The sequence below is a fragment of the Dendroctonus ponderosae genome, unplaced genomic scaffold (genome assembly GCF_020466585.1).
Source record: "Dendroctonus ponderosae isolate FM_Combo_2020 unplaced genomic scaffold, Dpon_F_20191213v2 Dpon_F_20191213_1, whole genome shotgun sequence".
NCBI lineage: Eukaryota > Metazoa > Arthropoda > Insecta > Coleoptera > Curculionidae > Dendroctonus > Dendroctonus ponderosae.
This window is the reverse complement of record NW_026017110.1, coordinates 52,283,092-52,303,435: the sequence shown is the minus strand read 5'-3', so window position 1 is coordinate 52,303,435 and position 20,344 is coordinate 52,283,092. Positions and strand designations below refer to the sequence as shown.

Here is a 20,344-nt window from a genome sequence, read left to right as displayed (position 1 = left end):
CATCTATCACTATGCTCATGTTTAAATGTTTAAACATCTAAAATGAGTTTGTGATGTAAAGTGATCAGAGGGCTTAAAACTTAGTTTTATAAAAGATAACTGAATTAATTACAGGATGATATAATTGTAACGTAAAGGCAATTATAGGTAATAACAACATAATAAGTTGTAATGATTTTATAATTGCAAAAGCAGGTAAATTACACAAGAACTGAAAAAATACAGTCTTTCATGGTAGTATACGGGATGTTAAGGCAATTTATTTCTAAAGCTGCTGTTGAATGAGAGATAAGTTTGCCAAACAGTGATCGTCACTATGTTATACAAGCTACAATTTTAGTATAAATTTGACTTAAATGAATTTTGAAATGGAAATTTGAATAAATGCGAATTTATAATTTAGATAAATACTCATCAATCTCAGGCAAATGTGCCAACCCAATTGACTTTTTGTTGTTTTAAATTAAAATTTTACTGACCCATCGACAGGAAAAATGGAGAAAAACAACTTTCTCTAAGCGAAATTTAAGATATTAACTATTATGTTGGAGAATCTATTGTTAGCCTTAAAAACGACTATTAACTAATTATTATACTTTTACATAAGTACCATTTCCTATCCAATCGACAAAATTACTATTAAATTTGCAGATCTAAGTTGTTGAAACGATTAATTTGCAAAATAATTGTTTCACCTAATTGAGTGTCGTTTTAATTAATTTTATACGAAAATAACGATTTCAAATTATAGGCTGCCCACTATACTCATGAATCCTTTATAACTAAAATTTATTTAAAATATATACCTGAAAATTAAATAAATTTAACTAATTTATGAAACCTCCACTAAATCAAAAATAGATTAATCTGTATTAGTATTGCGAAGGAAAGACTAATACTTAAAATAAAAAAAAAATCAACTGCCTAAATTAAGTAATTCCATATTGTTCTTTGAAGAACCACCTCAGTGCAAATGAAATGGGAGTCTGGTTACCAAATGTTGATCCTTCCGGGGAAAAGGTCAGAATGTATAATAAAATATGACTTGAAGCAAACGAAACTTTACATTGAACAGCCAATACTTTGAGCTTACGTTGCTCTAGAACTTTAAGTATCATTAGCATCATTACTAAAAGAGATAAATATTTTGAAATCTAGTCATATACCAACGGACTATGGAGCTTCCAATTCTGGCGACTAAGTAAAGTGTTGAAGAAAACGAAAGCGCTTGTACGACTTGTATGGACTATGGCTTTCAGTGTTCAGTGTGTGGTGGTGTTAACGTATCATGCCGAATTTAACATGGGCGCTGTTATATGCAGTGATCATAACTTCAGTGACACATGTTCGGTTGGATGAAGTAAAAGATAGTGAAACTGTCGCCGCCTTATACGAAGAAGGGACACAAGCTTACCTGGAAGAAAGATTTCCAGTATGCGTAGAAAAATTGGAACAAGCCCTGGAAAAATACCGGTGGCAAAGAAGGAACACTCAGAATTGTAGATTAAAGTGCAAACAGGAGAGCGAGGCCTCAGATACACTGTTTCCGGTCGATATTGAAAACTTGCGGTTTTTTGAAAAAAATATCAAAAACACCCTTTGCCTTATTAACTGCAAAATAGATAGCAATGGAAATAATGATAATGTCGATGATGAAATCCAGAAACTGTTTGAGGAAAGAAAACCGTATGAATATCTGCACTTATGTTACTTTAAGGTAAAGTAAATCACCAACAAATTTAAATACTTACTCACAGCCTGATGTAACCGAAACTAATGTATTTTTAATATATTTTGAATATAAAACTGCACATATTCAAATTTGTAACCATTAATGACCACACAGACCACATGTTGCGTGTTTGATTAAATTAATAAGTATTACGCACTTCAATTTATACATTTAATTGTATATTGTATATAAACAGACATAATTTATTTTTTCAAAATTTGAAAAATCACAATTTCGCCAGAAACTGAAATTAGGGATTAAACATATTTTAAAACTTCTTTCTATCTAGTTCTGCATTTCATAAGCAACAACCTTTTAACGAAATGAAATTTCGTTTCCAGGCTTATAAATAAGAGATCAATAATTAATCACCCTGGCTTTTAAACTATGTAGTTATTAGGTATATAGTTAGAAAAAGTTGCTTGAATAGTCAACTATTAAAGACAAATGAGGGCAATTATCACTGTAAGGAAGAGTAAAGATTTCCGCATATAATTCCGGTAAAATACGTTGATCCAAGCAATCATTGATAAATATTCTTCGTCTTTAAACATCTGGAAAATTTATGGCACATGGATACCCACATAAAACTCCAGCTTTATAGATCCACTGTCATAAAACTATAACTAAATATATTTTAGGGACAAAAGAATAGCTTTCAGGCTGTATTTGATTTGAAGAGTGATGCAATCAAAATGGGTTTCGCTCCTTTTAAAATATCCAATTAAGTAATTAGATTTGGCTAGCACTGGTTGTACCAATATGGATGTTTTCCTAACATTTCTTCTCAAAATCATCAAACATATACAAATATATGGCTGATCATGGCTATTTTCCTGTTATTGCTTCTCGATTTTGAAAGAATGGCTGCCCACATATGAACATTTCAAAACGCATACCTAAAGAATGGTTGGTGGGCGGTCAATGGATTACGAAATAGATCAGTAAGTATCAGTCAACATTTAAACATGCTGCCGACAAAAACATAAATATCATATGCTATCTTAAATTGAAGCATTTCATCGTTAGTGAAATGATGGATAAAAATTTGAGATTCATTTTGTTGTTTTGAGGTGGAAATTAACTTCAACAACACCCCGTATAGTGCAGTACTAGTTTTTTCTAGAATGAACTACTCTGGCCGAGTGATTGCGAAATCCTACAAATAGGATGTTTTTAACACATCCATCCAATATTTACGTTATCATATCCAGATGCGGGCTTACTAATAATAGGCCGATGACCTAGTTTGCAAATTTATTTTCATACATTTTTCGCAATGAATTTAATAACTAAGTAGAATATAAAATTATGCTTTATTTATTGTAAACAAGGAAATGACTGATGTTTTAGCTTTCACAAACTACCTCAAAGTATTTGCTGATCATGCATATTGTTTCTCAATGGATAATTAAGTATGATTCGATAATTCATTGATCAGTAAATACTATACTATTTACAGAATATGATGTTTAAAGTTTACAAAACATTTTTTTAAACAAATATAGAATTTGAAGATTAGAGAACTATTAAGTTAAAAGTTAAAGTAGTTTAACGCTAATGCTTGAAACTCGATCGTTTGCAATGTTCCGGTGATCAAGAACAAGAAAGTTTGTATATTCGTTAAAAATAACATAAAGCCAAGTTATTTATAAAGTTATTGCCTGGTTATTCATTTGCATGGTTTGACCTCTTCATATAACATTCACTTTCAGATTATATGAAGTGATGATTATATGAAGTGATTATATTATATGATTATATATATTTACTGGATTTAACTATTGGTAGCTGCTTCAGGTACATTGTTAACGTATCAAATATCGGGTCACATAAAACTGTTGAAGCGAACAATTTTATTAAGTAGATACCTAAATTGTGTTTTCTTCCAGGTAAATGATGTGCAAAAAGCTGCATCTGCAGCATTCACCTATCTGGTTTTAAATCCAGACCATAAAGTGATGGCAAAAACCTTAAAACAATACTCTGAACTACCTGGAGTTGATTTAAAGGATGTCATCAATTTTGAAGCAAAGGTAATTGTTACTATTTCTTCATTTCCAAAACACTCAAAAATTTCAGTTTGGGTAAATTATAATTATTAAATAGCAATGAAAAAGGCTTAAAATGAACTAATGAATGAGTCAGTTGTTGGAGTTAACGAAAATATTTATAATTGCATTATAGTCTCTAGTATTAATAAATTATTGATTTCTCAGTGCTCTTTTCCTCCTCCTCTCAGTTTAATCCAAAAGCTCTGAACCTCTTATACGTATTAATTAGGCATGGGTAATTTAACTAAGTTAATTTTTGGGGAGTTAGCGCAGAGATGCCGAAAAGGCTTGTTGCGCCAACCCAACGCATCGGTATAGTAACTCACCGGTGCAGTTGCTTTGCAATCACCCATTTGGTAAAATGTTGCTCCTAAAAAATGAGGTGACGTTTTTTTTTGTTTGATTGATTCCTGCCTCGGGCCTCGTAAAGCTTTGGGTTAAATGCTAAGCGTAATTAAAAGTGCGGCACAGTGAGAAGCGATGAGTTATAACGAAAAACTCAGAAACGAAAAATACATTCGCATCGCATTTTTCGAATGTTGATGTGAAAACGTTTTTACGCTTACTCTTCATTAAAAAAATTCCAACTTCCAAATTAAAGCTGGTAGAAATTTGAAAGATTGACCTTAATGTAGGAGACGTTTTTTTTAATGAAGTTTTAGCGAAAACTTGCACCTAAATGTCTGATATTCAAATATTTGTGTGACTTGTGACAAACCTACCAGACATTACTCACGCGCGTTGTTATAACTGAATCGCCGCCCAAAATATTCCCAAAGTTTAAAAATTTCTCTGAAGGAATCAATAATTTAATGGGATCCAAATCCACACTATCAGTAAGCTGATGCTTTTTGAATGGAATACGGCAACCCAAATTTCCATATCTGAAGAGGTTCATTAGCGAAAAGCTTCACATGAGCTTGATATGAAAAATACAAAGCCGCCCAAAATATCCCCAAAGTTTAAAAATTAACTACAAAAGAACCAATAGCTTAATCAATACCAAATCCAGCCTACATGTGAGTTGATGAATATCGGACTAAAAACTACCCATATGTACATGTGAACTTACCGAAAGCCGCGTAGTGTCACCTGGAAAGAAAGAAGAAAATGTGTTTAGTACAGCAGGAAATCTGGGCAAAGAGAAACTTATTTAAAATCATGAAGAGAGAGAAATATAAAAAATCCGTAAAACGTCAGTTGCTTGTAGGAAAACTAAACTCAGTTCAAGATAAAAAATGTACAGACTACAGATCATTCTTACCCGCTTTTTGCAGGCTGTCGCCTCATCCTCCATTTTCTACCCATTAATCCTTAAGAAGTCCCTACACTCTTACAAACTCCCGTACTTGCCATAAGGGCCACAATGTTTCTATATTTCCCATCTAAGAATGCGATCACCGACCAATTTCGTCCACTGTCGGTAGCAAACTGAACATTGATACACTTTTTCGAGAAAAAAGACACCGAACTACAGAATAAACATGGTTATTTAATCATTTAATTGTTCGCCCTTTCGATGATTCATGCTTTATTTGGCAGTTCGATTTCAGTTTGTTTATTGTTGGCATTTTTGTATAAAGTGCCTGTTCGCACGATAATATTTCCAAAGGCAAATTTCACATTCCCACTTAAGGAAAGTCAACAACTAAACGGCAAACGCTCCAAGTGTCGATCTTTCACTAATTTAATTTTAAATTTAGAGCGATTTTGATTTGTCTGAATTTCACTCAGCTGCAGTGATTAACGTACAACGCCAAAACTAAAATTAATAACCGATTTAACAAAAAATCCGAAAATAAATCGCTTAAAAATGAGAGTGTTGCTGAATTTCCGAGCGATGATAGAAACCAATGAAATTTCAACTCATTAAAAATGTCCTTTAAAAATTCTGATCCGGTGCAGTGAGGCGCCATGCGTTATAACTGACCAACTCACAAAGCGGCATCAATTCAAAAGCGCAACTCAACACAGTGTTACCCAATCCTAGTTTAATAAAAGCTGTAAGATAACGATCCTTTGAAAAATCGCTTGATTGGCTTTTTTCAGGTATTCCTATTGCAAAATCCTTAAGTGAATGCATAAAACAGCGGATTTTTTTTGTGCGCAAAAATTGCTGGGTCAAAAAAATATTGGGCGGCAAAAAATATTCTTCTTCAATTTTTTATTCTAAGTACTTGGATTCAGGTACTATGTCCTAAACTTAAAAAATGAAAAATTATTTACCAAAAAGACAAGATCCCAGAAGAGTTTATTAATCGCCTTGGATATTGTGAAGCCGTAAATTTTGGCACACATTTTTAACATTTAATTTGTAATTTGATTGTCGTTCTGTTTGTTCGAAAATTGGTCCTTTTCAGAACTACAGAGATTTGAAAGAAATCCACGCTAATTAATGATACAATCGTAAATTTCTCTGTACCTGTTAAGTTTAAGTATAGCACCTATTACCTGAATCATACTTAGAATTCAATGGAGATTTGAAAAATTTAAATATAAAATAGGTGCTTCTATTTGAAAAAAATATGTAGATGATGGTAATTTATTTTTGAACCCCCTATATAAATAATTTTGATATAAAAAGATGCATTTGCAAATAAAAATTGACGGGTCTGAGTTTTTCGAATCAAATTTATTTATGACAGGAAAACCGTTTGAAATATTCTAATGAAATTCAATAGCATTTGAGAGCTAAGAAACGAGTAACTAACCCTTCGAGTTGCCTTAATAACCTTCGAGTTGCACAAAAATTACAATTATCAGAGACCTATAGAAATCGTTTTTTTCTTGCAGGATTTCGTTTATCTGTACGTATATGGGTCTGACGCTTACGAGAAGAAAGACTGGGATAATGCAATAAATAATATGGAAGAAAGTCTAGCGTCTTATTTGCACGAGGAGGAAGAGTGTAGAGCTCAATGCGAAGGTCCTTTTGATGCTGGCTGGTATCCAGACTTTGTTCCTGCAATTGCCAGTAAGCGATTTAATAAAATGAATTTTCATAGAGATGATTAATATAACAGTGCTCGCTTTCAGATCATTTTACCTACGTGCTAAAATGCAAGCAGGGTTGCAAAAAAAAGTTGGGATCTTTAAATGGAGAAATCCATGCCGATCTACTGGCGAGCCATTACAATTACTTGCAATATGCGTATTTTAAAAGTGAGTGCAATTGTTAAGTATTTGTTTAAACGGTTAATTATTTTTGTTGTTATCTATACGATTTTCAGAAAGGAATCTGTACGCAGCTTGCCAAGCAGTGGCGTCTTACCTCTTGTTTCTCCCTGATGATGAATCCATGCTAGCGAATATGGAATACTATCAGAAGCTTCCGAAAGTTCAAGACAGCTTCTTCACACCTAGAGAAGTAGTTTTAAATGCGCCTGGTTAAAAACTATAAAATATCTTCAATCTCTTGAAATTTCAGGAAGTAATCCGTTATGTTCAGCGTGATACGTACGAAGAAAGAATACTGCGATATATCAAAAATGAGTTTAAATTCAGCAAGACCTCAGCACAGATAGCGGAAGCCAAGGTAAATATTTAATTTTGTCATTAACTGGCGGGTGCAATTTTATCGTTAACATAATTTGGTTGGAGCATATATTTTACGGAAATGGCTTAATTCTTCCAAAATAACCTCTGTGGACCCCACATGAAAAAGCGGAATAAAATGCATGCGCCTGGCATTTATATATTAACATTTCCTTAACTTTTAGGAGGATTCTGCTTCTGATAACGAATCAACTGACAATGACATTGACGATATTGTATCTGATTGACTCTTGTATCTTTTGGGTCATTTACTTGTATATATTGATGTCCGGTTGCATTTTTTCTCTGCCTATTAACTTTTATACTCTTACGGTGTGCCATGTATTTTAAATTGTGTATTGTTTTAAATAAAACATTTTAAAGGAATTCGTTTATTTTATTCCTAGTTTTTTTTGCGACTGGTGAGGGTCTAGTTGAGAGCTTCCTATAATGAATTTCCTTGGGTGCATTAGCTGTTGCTCCGCCACGAACGTTTCAAATTAATTTTAATATCGCTATGATAATTGAAAAACTGGATTCTTGCCAGGCCAATTTATCTTGAAAATATTGAAGGATGCTCTATTTGTTAACAGCAAGGAAGGAGAAACTTCCGTTTCACAAAAAATGCAACCGATTTGGGCGGTGGGAAGCGATTTGCTTCAGACGGTCTAATTTCACGAAACGAGTGCCAAAAATTGGTTTATATTGCAAATAATTTTATGAACATCAACGACGGCTATAAGGGAAGCAGTGGCGGTGAAAAATCAGCATCTCCACATACGAAAAATGAAAAATTTGAAGGTATTGATCTACGTAGAATATCATTTTTGGTTTACATAGGATTATTGAAACCGGCCTACCTTCGTCTTCTGCTTGAAATTACCGAGGAAATGAGAGTTAAATTGGTGCACAAATTCAATATTGAAGAGTCACTGTACTTTTCCTACACACATCTAGTTTGCCGATCTGCCTTGGCAGGTGAATAGCAGTAAATCATTTGAATGTTATACTTTAATTGCGTTTAGTAATTTAATTTGCAGGTAGCTCTCAAAATAGAACTGATTTAAGTCACAAGATCCATGCAGACAACTGTAATGTACTTGGAGATAATATTTGTGCAAAAAAGTATCCAGCTTTTCACTGGAGAGATTACAGCGCGATATTGTATTTAAATGATGATTTCGAAGGAGGGCATTTCATTTTTTCTGCGGATTCCAAGGGCAGAAAAATTCAGGTGAAATACATCAAAATTTCGTTTAGGGTTCGGTTTCTTTAGGGGCACGTTCTTTTCGCAGAGTTCAATTATGCCGAAATGTGGTCGGATGGTTGGTTTTTCCTCGGGAAGTGAAAATCTCCATGGAGTTACAGGAGTGACCAAAGGTAGAAGATGTGCGTTGGCAGTTTGGTTTACTTTGGATCCAACTTATCAAGAACTAGACAGGGATGTTTCTCAACACATGTTGGATAACGATATCACGTTTCATCAGTATTATAGCCAGGATATTAATACGGAGTGAAACATTTTCTTTTAGTGTTGCGAAATGTTGTTGCTCGTCGTGCTTTAAACTTACTTTTTAAATTCACTGCGTTCGTTCTGAGCAATGAATGTATGTGTATGTGTTCAAATCACACCTTTTTGTGGTTTTGTTACTGTTTTACAGTTTTGAGATTAATTTCAGGTTTGTTAGGATACGTTTAATAGGTTTTCAGTTACTAACTTAATTTTTAAGAAACAACGGTTGTGCTGAAGAGATATTTTGGGTTGTGCTTTTTAATTGTTTACTTATATTTAAGCCATTTGTTTTATTAGTATTATGTACTTCACTTTTGCTAGTCCATAACGAACTCAGGCCATTTTATTATGAACAAATAGTGTAATAAATTTTTGTATATATATAACTTAATTTTTATTATTTGTATGTAGATACTACTTGTAATTGAATGTAGGTAGTATAGCTACACTACCTACATAGAAACTGGTTGAGTTGGGATTGGGATACTTATTTAGCGTCCCATTTTGATTATATATTACAAATATTTCGTATTGAAACTGATTCTGAAAATAAATATTTGTAATTTTTTACCGAAAATATACATTGACGTGATCTCGTCTGCGTGAACAATTGAAGAACATCCTGTTTATTTCAGGCGCCGCGGATTAAATAACTTTCCAAGTAATAGTTAAAATCAGGTCTTACAATAAATTAACTGTAGGTGAACTGAACTGAAAGTTTAAATTTATTCAGTCATCTGTGGATTGTAGGGAGCGACTTGAATTTAGTGGGGGGTCAACGGGCATCAATTTTTGGATGTCTATAAACAGGGGCGTCGCATAAATTTTAAAAAAATGTTTGGAAAACTAATTTTTCTGCTGCCTGAGCTCAGTGAGCAATTTATCTTTACACGAAACTTCCTTGGTTTTGTTGAATGAATGCTTTTTGGTAGTTTGTGTTAGAATTGCTGATGTTTCTTGTGCAGATTAAACAGAGGGTGTTTGCGTCCGGGTAGAAAGTCACGATAGGCAAAAAGGAAGGCTGCTTCAGTGGGGAAAGCTTGGTAATAGATGTATTGAAGATGTTGCTAATATGATATTCCGAATTTTGTGGTGCCGCCACTGGAAAGGCACGGGCGTCGCGATGCGTCCCGATGCCATAGTCCACGGTAACCTGGATGTAGTAGTCGTCAGTGCGGGACTTATATGTGACCGGTGTGGTAAGAAGAAAACCATGGAGGTCTACCCCAGGTCCTCATGGTTTTTGCTGCTTCTTGGATTCGCCCTTATAGCTGCCACCTTGCAGGGTACGTTTCCAGAAATTTGAAATTTTTCGACCGCGTGTGACCTATTCGAAGGTTTAGGCCGCGAAAAAAACGAAAGGTTACCAAGTACCAGTGCTTTTAGTGGACACTGTGCCTTTAATCCAAAATATCCTGTGACGATAGTGGAAAAGAAAAAATTATAATTATGTAATAGATTGTCGCCACCGCTTTTTCATGATCCTATTATATGACATTACGTTATTTTTGGATCGGCAAATTTCTAATAATAAAATTTGCCATAAATAAACTAGTTTTGTCTATAAATAACAAACTTTTCCTAACATAATAACTGGATTTTTTCACACAATGCTGCTTAATCAATCTATGCATGAATATTCTAACAAGTTTGGGCTGTTTCTTCTTAATTAATTTATTCGTTATTATTATCGCAAAAACCACCTTACCAAACAAGGCAAAATCTTCAAACAGTTGATGTGGTATCCAAAGTGGTGTCAAATTATTTTCATTTAAAGCAAAAATACGTTGCGAATGCCCACCAATTTTTAGTAACAGGCAACACGCCAGATACCCTAGACTTGTTACAGAATTAGAATTTGAGACGAGCACTTTCGACATGCCCTTGTTTTAATCACATATATTTTCTATTCAAGGCCAATTTTTTTTATGAAATGTTTCGTATTACGTAATTTTGGAATTCCCTTAAATCAGCTTGATCAAAATGAGTAACAGCTACCCAAACGTAAAGGACTCTCATATAATACTTTGGACACAATTTCTCTAAAGTGGACTAAAATCCAATGAGGAACAAACCATTTTTTCGCAAATACTAATACATTATTAACGCGTAACATTTAAAAGACCTGGAACTTTTTGCTTGGCGTGTTTCGAATTTGGGACATCTCAGCATCCCGGTCGCAAAAGAAGATAGTGTCTAAACATAGCTCAGTTTTCTATCCAATGAATACATCAGTAATTGAGCACTAAATTTAATCCTTTAGCTAGTTCACTTTTCATATCCTATTCCCTGCAGCGTTTTTTCATTTTATCTGGATTTATTCTATTAATATCTCTATTAAATACGCTCTGACCTCCAACGTATTTTTCGAATTGGCCAGTTACACAAATTATTATTTTATCATTCAAACTGACATGAACATCTAGCAAACTTCTAATAATCAATTGATTTAAATTTGTTCAAGCCGACAACATGGAAATTGACAAATATCGATGTCAAAATAGTTCAGTTTATCCGCTAACATACTGCCTTTTCTGCTGCAAAAGTTCGTAATTAAAAACTAGCAAATTATTTTTAATACTTTGTCGATATATCAAATAAATTTCGAACATATTTTGTGCGTTTTCATTCACTTTTTCGTTAATATTTCCGCTATTGCCAGCCGTAGTTTGAAAAATTGCAATTTACTAATTAATGCGTTTGGAGCCCAAAAGTTACGTAGTTAAGTATTCCCACCAAATCTATACCAACCAGTCAATAACGCCAACCGTTTCATTTGCACCGAAAATGAACAAAAAAATATTCTTTCGTTTTGAGTAAAAGCAGAAACGATCCTTACTAATTAAATATTTTTTCTCATGAAAGCATTGACTTAAACGTAATAATCTCTACATCGACTTAAATACTTTTCGCATACAAAAAATTATTCCGAATTCCATCAAATATCTCAAATTCATATTTAAAAAAAATAAATCCAGAATTTATTTAAGCTCTCCACAAACATTTGATAGAAATTAAAAGAAAATCGGCCACTCTTTTAAATAAGTTTCCATTGCCTTGCATTAGGAGTTTACATGTTCTCCAACACCTCAACATTCTGCTCTAAACTAAGACAAAAATACAACTTAAACTCTAGGATTTGAGCCAAATATATGTATAACTACTACATGCAAAACAACACTGGCAATTTCGCAATTTAACAAGGGTGTGTTTTAAATAACAACTTCAAAGGAAAACGATTGATGGAGGTTCTGGTATGTAAATGTTAAGACAAATATCTAGAGCAGTCACTTAAAAATGCAAGGTATTAAATCTCATTTAACTTGCTGGCACCAATTGTGATTTATTAATAGAACATTTATTCATAGGGAATATACATTTAGTTAATCGTTCTAATTGGCGAATTATAATATTATAAAAACTATGATTATATTGCGCTGGAATGTAGGTATACACTTTTTTAATTGATAGATCATCAAAAATACATTCAATTGAAAGGTTCAACGTTTCAATTAGCTAAACCTGTCCTGATATAGTCAATGCCTTTTGAGTTGTCTACATGGGAGCCTTTCCAAAAATATTACGGCGCTCAATATATCATTTTTCTAACATATGAACTTAACAGCTGTTTTTATGGAGGCTTGCCAGTGAATTAGTGAGTTGAAAAGCCATTGAAATTTTAATGTCGTTTGAAGTTAATACCTAAAGACACAATATATTATCCAATTTGTGATACATAAATTATTTATAACTGGTCCCTCGACTGTTATTTAGTGGCAACCTGCTCCAAATAATCTTTGCTTTAATCGGCAAGTTAATTATTTTCCTGATTTCAGCAAAAATCATTGAAATACCAAGCGTATCAAGTAGTTAGGGAACGCCAGGTATTTATACATTGAAAACCTCGCCTACCTTATCAAATATAAAAGGATTCCACGTAATAGAAGTCATAAAACATTGTGATTGATATATTTGCCAAGAAAATAACAATCTGAATTAAAAAGTATACTGCCCACATCCGCCAATGTGATCTTAATCACGAAATTCAGAGTCAATATTTAGATTTTTGCGGTTATTTGTTTGGTAAAATGTCCATCAACGCTTTTTGAAAAAGCTCATTGAAATATGATAGCGTTTGTCTGATTTCGGACTAACGCTTCACACAAAAAAACCTTTTCAATTAGAAAATAACCGCATAAAGCTGAAAAAATACGGTTCATCATTGTATTATTAAACAGGCCTGAACTGTTATATTCCTTATAAAAATAGCCTACACCCAGAAGGTGAATCATTGGATATTCAAAATGCTCAGGATGTACCTATTAAACTGTTAACCAGGTATCTAATAAACTTCTAGTAAAGATGTTTTCCTTGGCCATTAAAATGTTTGCAAAATCGAAACGATTTGCAATTAACATTTCGGATATAGAAATCTGAATGAGTTTTACGGGTATATGTCATGCTTATATATTTATTTTGGATTGGGAGTATTAAGTGAGTGAATCATTTCTGTGAATTAGACATCAACCAGAAACTTGGCCAACTTTTGGGTATTGGTTTTGCAACATGCCATCCTACTATTGTTAAAGTGAAGCCAATTTTCCATCAACGCCTAAATGATATATCGCATTATTAGCATTTAAATTTCTAAGTATATGCGTATAAAGTCCCATAGAAGAAACTTAGCAGATTCAAATAATTTATAGTTCCTTTCATTTACAGAAACCACTGACTGTCCGACATCCGACCAAGTTTCATGTACGAGTGGAATTAAGTGCAATCAAGATGAAGACTGTCAGAGTAATGAAATATGTTGTGCGAACCCGTGTTATACGAAACGATGCATACCAGTTCCGAAAGGTATCAATTATTTAATAAAATCACCCAGCTAATAAACTACAAAATAAGTACCTAGACAAATCTCATTTCCTCGAGAGATAATCCTGGCTGGAAAATACAATAGAAATTAGCGCTTTTGAAACTCGGTGGAATCGATTTATTTTTTTAAGGTAAACAGTGACGTATTTAGCAGCATTGGAACCGCAAAATACATATTTCTTCCAGTTTATTCCAATATATTTTGGGATTTCTGCTACCCACGTTATTTTTGGAACGACCCGTGGCCGATCGTTGAGAAATATTGTTTTAAATAACGTTAGGGAAATCACATAAGACAAAACAGATGCTTTCCAAAATCCTATTTAATAGACCACTGTGTGCAATGTCTTAATGCATTAAAAATGCACACTTTCTCTGTATGCAGGGTGGTTGCGGTCAGTCGATATTAATGATTAAATAGAAATCAACCACATTAAACCAGTGATTTAGCCCTCAACATTGGCGAAACTTGTGTAAAAGAATCGTAATTAAACAATTAGGCTGTTATTTATTTTCCCTTTGAGTATGAAGAAGTAGGAACATAATAATCAGCAATGCGGGGTGTTAGCAAGCAAATAAAACATTACACAAATGCCGTCTGATAATATTGAGCCAAGGCTATCGAGCAATTCGCAGAAATATTCTATTAAAAAATTATGTCATTTTATTTTTGGAAACTGGAAATGAATCTGTTCAGGACATAAAGCGCCAGACCATATCGTCAAAATGTCAATTTACTTCACATTCTGGTCTAACAAATCGGTTACTTTTATATAATTTGAAAGTTGCTTACGACTGTGTAACATCACTTTCGATTTGAACTATCACCTGGTCTTTTAAATATCATTTGAATCCCCATAAATTGCTGATTTCTATAGGTGCCACACTTACTGAAACTTTTTAAGAGGTAAATACCACTCTTGAGTAAACGATAAACACCAAGCAACTTCCTTCAAACATTCCAATCATTAAATATCGTAATTTATTCACTGTGTAAATAAATGTAATATTAACCATATAAGCAATAAATATAGTTAAATAAAACGGTGCTAATAAATGTAACTAGTAACAGTAAATATACAAGATAAACTTCATCCCGTTGAACAGAAACCAAACATTCTTGCAATGTGTTAATATTAAGCACAAAATTATTTGAAGTATAACGTCCAGCACGAATTTCCAAACACCACCTATATTAAAGAGTTTTAAATTATTTAATAATATTAATTTTGAAAAACGAATGAGAGTTTCATCACCTGAGTTTATTGTAAGGCTGTGAAGGTTTCAACTCATCTTTTACGAGTTTTTTTAATTTAAATTACGCGTTTATATATTTTATTTCAAATTATTTTTAAATCATCAAAAGGCATTCAGAAAGTAGTGAGCCGAAATAACATGGCATTCAACCATGGTATTTTAGACAAGCAGTGACTTTCATTTTAACCGAAACCTGCCTGCAAATGTGTACGAGCTACAGATAAATCTTACATACCAGATGAACAAAATGTTTTCAGGCGTGCAAGGTGAAGCTGATACTGATGGTCCATCCGAAACCGACTGTAGGCCTTACATCGAGAAAGCTCTTAAGGAGCTCGAGATTGGTGAGGCCGGACATGTACAAAATGAACCTTCAGACAAAGACGAAAGCGCGGAAGATGTTCCCACTGTAGAAATAACCGACGACTCCAGCCGCCAAGTAGATGTGGATGGAGAAGGCGGAGCTAGTGATCAAAATGATGGACCTGAAGATAAAAGCGCGGAGCAGGATGTAACACAGCAAGAAGCTGCGCGAGGGGTTTGTTTATTTATAACTATCGGATTTAGTTCACACTGTTTAAGGCCAAATTGTGCTTTCAGAAATCTGAGGAAAATGATGACGATTCAGGTGAAGCACCCGACGAAAAGGTAAAGGCACCTGAATCAATGCTAAATTCTAAATCAAAAATGTAATGCCCAGATTGCGCATCATTTTCCACATATTTACAGGTAGTAAATAAAAGCGAAGAAAATGCCGAATCCGATGAAGAAACGAAGACTTCAATCGAACAAACCGAAGCAGGAGAGCAGGCGAGTGTAGAATCGGAAAGTGTAGAGGAACAACAAAATCCCGAAGATGCAGCTAGTGCAGAAAGCGAAGAACAAGTTGAAGCACCTGAACCTTCAATAGTAAAAAGAGAGGCTCCTGTGGATAAGACTGAATCAACACCGGTTCAAGCTTCTGCTGTTGCGGCTAGTCAGGAGGGTCCAGATGATGAAAACCCTGGTGCCACAAGTGTCGAAGAAGCACAAGAGGCAGCTGAAAGCCAAGAGACTGACGGAGCTGAAAGTGCTGAAGCTGTGCTACCAAGCACAGCTTCAAGTGCTGGAAAAGTAGAAGTACAACAAGAAGCTCAGTCAGTGGAATCAATTGAAGAGGCAGGCGAAAGCGAAGAAGACAAAAAAAGGGAGCAGGTTGGCGCTAATGAAGAAAACGATGAACCATCTCAAGAAGACAACAGTGACGAACAAGCAACTTTAGAGGAAAGCGCTGAAGGTGACACTCAATTATTAATTTTCATTGACACATTTTGATCAATACGTTTAATTACTAGATGGTGGATGTCCTCCTCCGAACAAAGTGTCTTGTATAGAAGGCGAACTATGTACAAAACACAGACATTGTGGGGAAAATCAGATCTGTTGTCCCAACAAATGCTACAGACGACGATGCACTGCAGGAACAGTTCCACAAGCAGAACTGGATGCCGAATCTGCATCTGAAGAATCCGACGAAGCAAAAAGTGAAGAGACACTGGCTCCGAGCTCACCAGGTAACATATACATACTTTTATGTACCCGAAATAGTTCCTGCTAATAAAAACATATTGCCTGCATAGAAACTGGATGTCCCTCACCCAATGAGGTGTCTTGCACTGAAGGCGATTTATGTAGCAAACATGGGCAATGCGGAGAAAATCATATCTGTTGTCCAAATAAGTGTTATAGAAAAAGATGTACTCCTGGAACAGCCACATCTGCAGAATTGCTCGAAGAATCTGAAGAAGATTCTAAAGAAGAGTCGGAACAAGTTGTCGAAAAGCCTGACAACAAATTGCCAGGTAAAAAAAATTTAAATAAGTTTCAAATATTGAAGCAGTTTAACTTCGGGCTAATTTGCAGATACTGGATGTCCCGCACCTAGTGAAGTTTCATGTGTGGAAGGTGATTTGTGTAGTAAACACAAACATTGTGGGCAAAGCGAGATTTGTTGCCCCAACAAATGTTATCGAAAACGTTGCACTGCCGGAACCCCAACAGTCGAAGATTTAGAAGACGAAGAAGTTAGCGAAGAGTCCAGAGAAGAAGAAACCAAGGGCGCGGCAGCCTCAAGTGTTTCAAAGAAAGGTATAATTACAATTGGTCGAACAAAATTAAATATTTAAATTGCTTCACATTCAGACACGGGATGTCCAGAACGTGACGTAGTACCCTGTGGTGGGGAGCCATGCGTTAAAAATAAGCATTGTGGTACTGGCGAAATATGTTGTGCAAACAAATGCTACAGGAAAGTTTGTGTAGAAGGTACCCCGGGCTCAGACGAAGAAGACGAGGAATCTGAAGAAGAATTGAAAGAACAGCAAACTGAAGAAAGTGTTACTGGTGCAGCCGAAAGTGAAGAAGATGGTAAGCACGTTCTTAAGTCAAGGCTGCTTTAAAATTGAACCTATATTATCAATTTTTTGACAGACAGCAATTGCCCATCACCTGCCAAGGTGTCGTGCACAGAAGGTGAGAGATGTGGGGATGACGATGATTGCAGTAGCCGGGAAATATGTTGCCCTAATAAATGCTACAATAAACGTTGTATTCCAGGTTCCAAAAAAGGTATGTTGCGTTTAGATTGATCGGTGAATGAAGCATTAATAAGTTATTTTAATACTTAGACCAAGATGTAAGTGAAGAGAAACCTCCCGTTAAGGAATCAAAACCGACACCAAAGGTGCAACAACCTGCAAAAGTCGAAGTCAAGAAAGAAACTAAACCAAAAGCTGCACCTGTACCATCACCTGCACCAAAACCATCACCGCCACCACCTAAAAAGGAAGTAAAGAAACCTGAAGCGAAAAAACCCTTGGACGAATCAACGGTTGTATTTAAGCCGGTGACTGTTGTTGAACCCCTAGTTGAGGAAGATGATGAAAGTCTGGAAAAAGGTATAAAGAACCTTTTGATTTTCCCTAAGACTAATACATTTGTCTGGTAGGTGGAGAAGCGCCAGTGGAAGAATTATCTTTAGATACTGACATTCCGACTGAGCTGCGATCCCGAGAGCATGTGGAACACTTGTTGAAGCTGGATCAATACTCAACTAAGACGGATAACGTGCAAAATAAAGTATACGAAGAGACTCTGAAAGAATTAAAGAGACTCTACGAAAACGCCATAAAACCTTTAGAAGGTTTATATAAATACCGAGATTTAAGCAACCGTCATTTCGGTGATGCTGAAATATTTTCGAAACCTCTCATTCTGTTTATGGGACCGTGGAGTGGAGGCAAATCTTCCATTATTAATTATTTAACTAATAATGAGTTTAATGAAACTGCTTTGAGGACAGGTATTAATAAAATTGAATCAAAATTCGTAGGCACTAAAAATATATTATAGGAGCCGAACCATCTCCTGCTTACTTCAATATTCTGATGTACGGTGAGGAGCCGGAGATTATTGACGGCACCGAGTTGGCTGCAGATTTTACCTTTTCCGGCTTACAAAAGTTTGGACAAGGATTAGAAGAGCGACTCCGAGGAGTAAAGCTTCCCTCCAAGCTGCTGGAGAAAGTAAATATTGTAGAAATTCCTGGCATTCTAGAAGTCCGAAAACAGGTTTCAAGACTGTTCCCATTCAATGACGCTTGCCAGTGGTTCATTGATAGAGCCGATATAATATTCTTGGTATACGACCCATCCAAACTTGATGTAGGCCCGGAAACTGAGGCTATTTTAGATCAACTTAAAGGAAGGGAACATCAGGTAGTTAACTAATCGTGTGGATTTATAAGAATTGAAAACAATATTTTCGTTACAGACGAGAATAATCCTAAACAAGGCCGATCAAGTGAAGCCGGAAGAGTTAATGCGAGTCCAAGGAGCACTTATCTGGAATATTTCTCCTCTGATGTCCTCACCCCAGCCTCCTGTGATGTACACAACTTCTCTATGGTCCAGGCCGTTCGAACCTTGGGCCCCAGTTCGACTACTTCAAGCTCAGGAGCGAGCATTCTTGAGAGATCTCAGAACGGCTGTTGATAGGCGAGTAGAAAACAAAATTGCCAGCGCTCGCAGGTTTGCCGTAAGTTTGAATTCACCAAGTAGTTGAAATACAGAATTAATTGTTCTCTACTTCAAGGTTCGAGTGAGGAACCATGCTAAAATGGTCGATTGTTATTTGACTACGTATTACAATCACAAATCGGTGTTTGGTAATCGCAAGCAAGTTGCCAACGAGATTATTGAACGTCCTCAGGATTATCATATCTACGAAGGTCTATCAACGCTTACGAATATCTCCAGATATGACTTGCCAGACCCTGATGTCTATAGAGACTTCTTTAAACTCAATCCATTGTATGAGTTCCAGCAACTTGCGGCTACTTGTACTTACTTCAGAGGTGAAATAACTTTTTCCGCCAATTTCTTATTTTTCGCGGAATAAAAATCCTAAGTTTTTTTAAATTACCACATTCGTATTGTAAACTTTTTTCGCATCTAAATCGACTGATAACTGTTCTGTTCATTGTTGCAGGTTGTCCTATTAATAGATTAGATATAGCAATCGCCTATGATCTACCAGAATTGGTAGGCACGTATAAACGGAATCTAGAAGAAGCACTAACAACCGCCAGCAATCCTCCTAAAGAACCAACAACACCACCGAAGAAGAATAAAAAATCTGCGCCTGGAAGTTGAAAATGCATTGGAGAATGTAAGTAATCAATCACAAAAAAGAACGTTCTATGAAAATATTGCATAAGCTATGCTCTCATGAGGGTAGAATCGAATTCCTAGGAAGAGATAAAATGTCAGTGCTGCCATTAGATCTAAACATAATAAACTATAAAAAAACTGAAACAGTGCACATTATTTCAATGAAAGACTACAATCAGAAATGCTTACCTTGTCCTGCCGCCATACTTGTGTGTTGATCGCATTTACAGTTAATGCATTCGGAGTGTTGTTATAGTAAGGGATAAAACATAGACAAAGAGAGTGGACTATACGTATGCTGCATTAATTTTAAGCACAATTCATAGAACTGGGTGTACAATTTCTTACAAAATTTACTAAACCTTACAGATAAGTTTTTAAACGTCTTATTGTATAAAGTCTCGATGCACAACACTGCGTTAATCTAAAATAATTAAGTGATAAAAAACGTTATGGAACCTAGCAAGTTCCTGTTAGTGAAGTGCATTAGTCTTTACGTAACGAGTATACATTATATAAATTAGTGTACAGATAAGTTTATGTTTACCCTGTAGAATGTTGTAAGTAAGTAGCTGGTTACTTGTTTTTCTTTTGTTATATTCGAAACGAATGGATACTGTATGAAGACAATTTTAGATTAAGCAAAATAAATATATTTTCATTTGTA

General features: G+C 35.0%; 2 protein-coding genes across 4 annotated transcripts; both read left to right on the top strand.

The window, feature by feature from the left end:
• Positions 1–1,220: 1,220 nt before the first annotated feature.
• Positions 1,221–9,219, top strand: LOC109533807 (prolyl 3-hydroxylase 2). Of its 2 annotated transcripts, XM_019899243.2 has the most exons (9): positions 1,221–1,717; positions 3,625–3,768; positions 6,580–6,760; positions 6,823–6,948; positions 7,017–7,153; positions 7,214–7,321; positions 7,914–8,298; positions 8,361–8,554; positions 8,616–9,219. In XM_019899243.2, exons 1-9 carry the CDS (start codon positions 1,289–1,291, stop codon positions 8,835–8,837), a joined length of 1,926 nt encoding a protein of 641 aa, XP_019754802.1. In that variant the 5' UTR covers positions 1,221–1,288; the 3' UTR covers positions 8,838–9,219. The 2 variants fall into 2 exon arrangements, with proteins under 2 accessions (XP_019754802.1, XP_019754803.1); XM_019899244.2 differs by lacking the exons at positions 7,914–8,298; positions 8,361–8,554; positions 8,616–9,219 and adding an exon at positions 7,506–7,707.
• A 722-nt stretch (positions 9,220–9,941) lies between these two features.
• Positions 9,942–20,344, top strand: LOC109533806 (nucleolar protein dao-5). 2 transcript variants are annotated; one of them, XM_019899242.2, is made up of 16 exons: positions 9,942–10,119; positions 13,556–13,693; positions 15,226–15,506; positions 15,569–15,616; positions 15,698–16,244; positions 16,303–16,521; positions 16,588–16,809; positions 16,871–17,095; positions 17,150–17,374; positions 17,438–17,575; positions 17,635–17,904; positions 17,955–18,308; positions 18,359–18,723; positions 18,779–19,042; positions 19,100–19,361; positions 19,496–20,344. In XM_019899242.2, the coding sequence occupies exons 1-16, from the start codon at positions 9,957–9,959 to the stop codon at positions 19,657–19,659; spliced, it is 3,885 nt and encodes a 1,294-aa protein (XP_019754801.2). In that variant the 5' UTR covers positions 9,942–9,956; the 3' UTR covers positions 19,660–20,344. The 2 variants fall into 2 exon arrangements, with proteins under 2 accessions (XP_019754801.2, XP_048526696.1); XM_048670739.1 differs by lacking the exon at positions 15,569–15,616.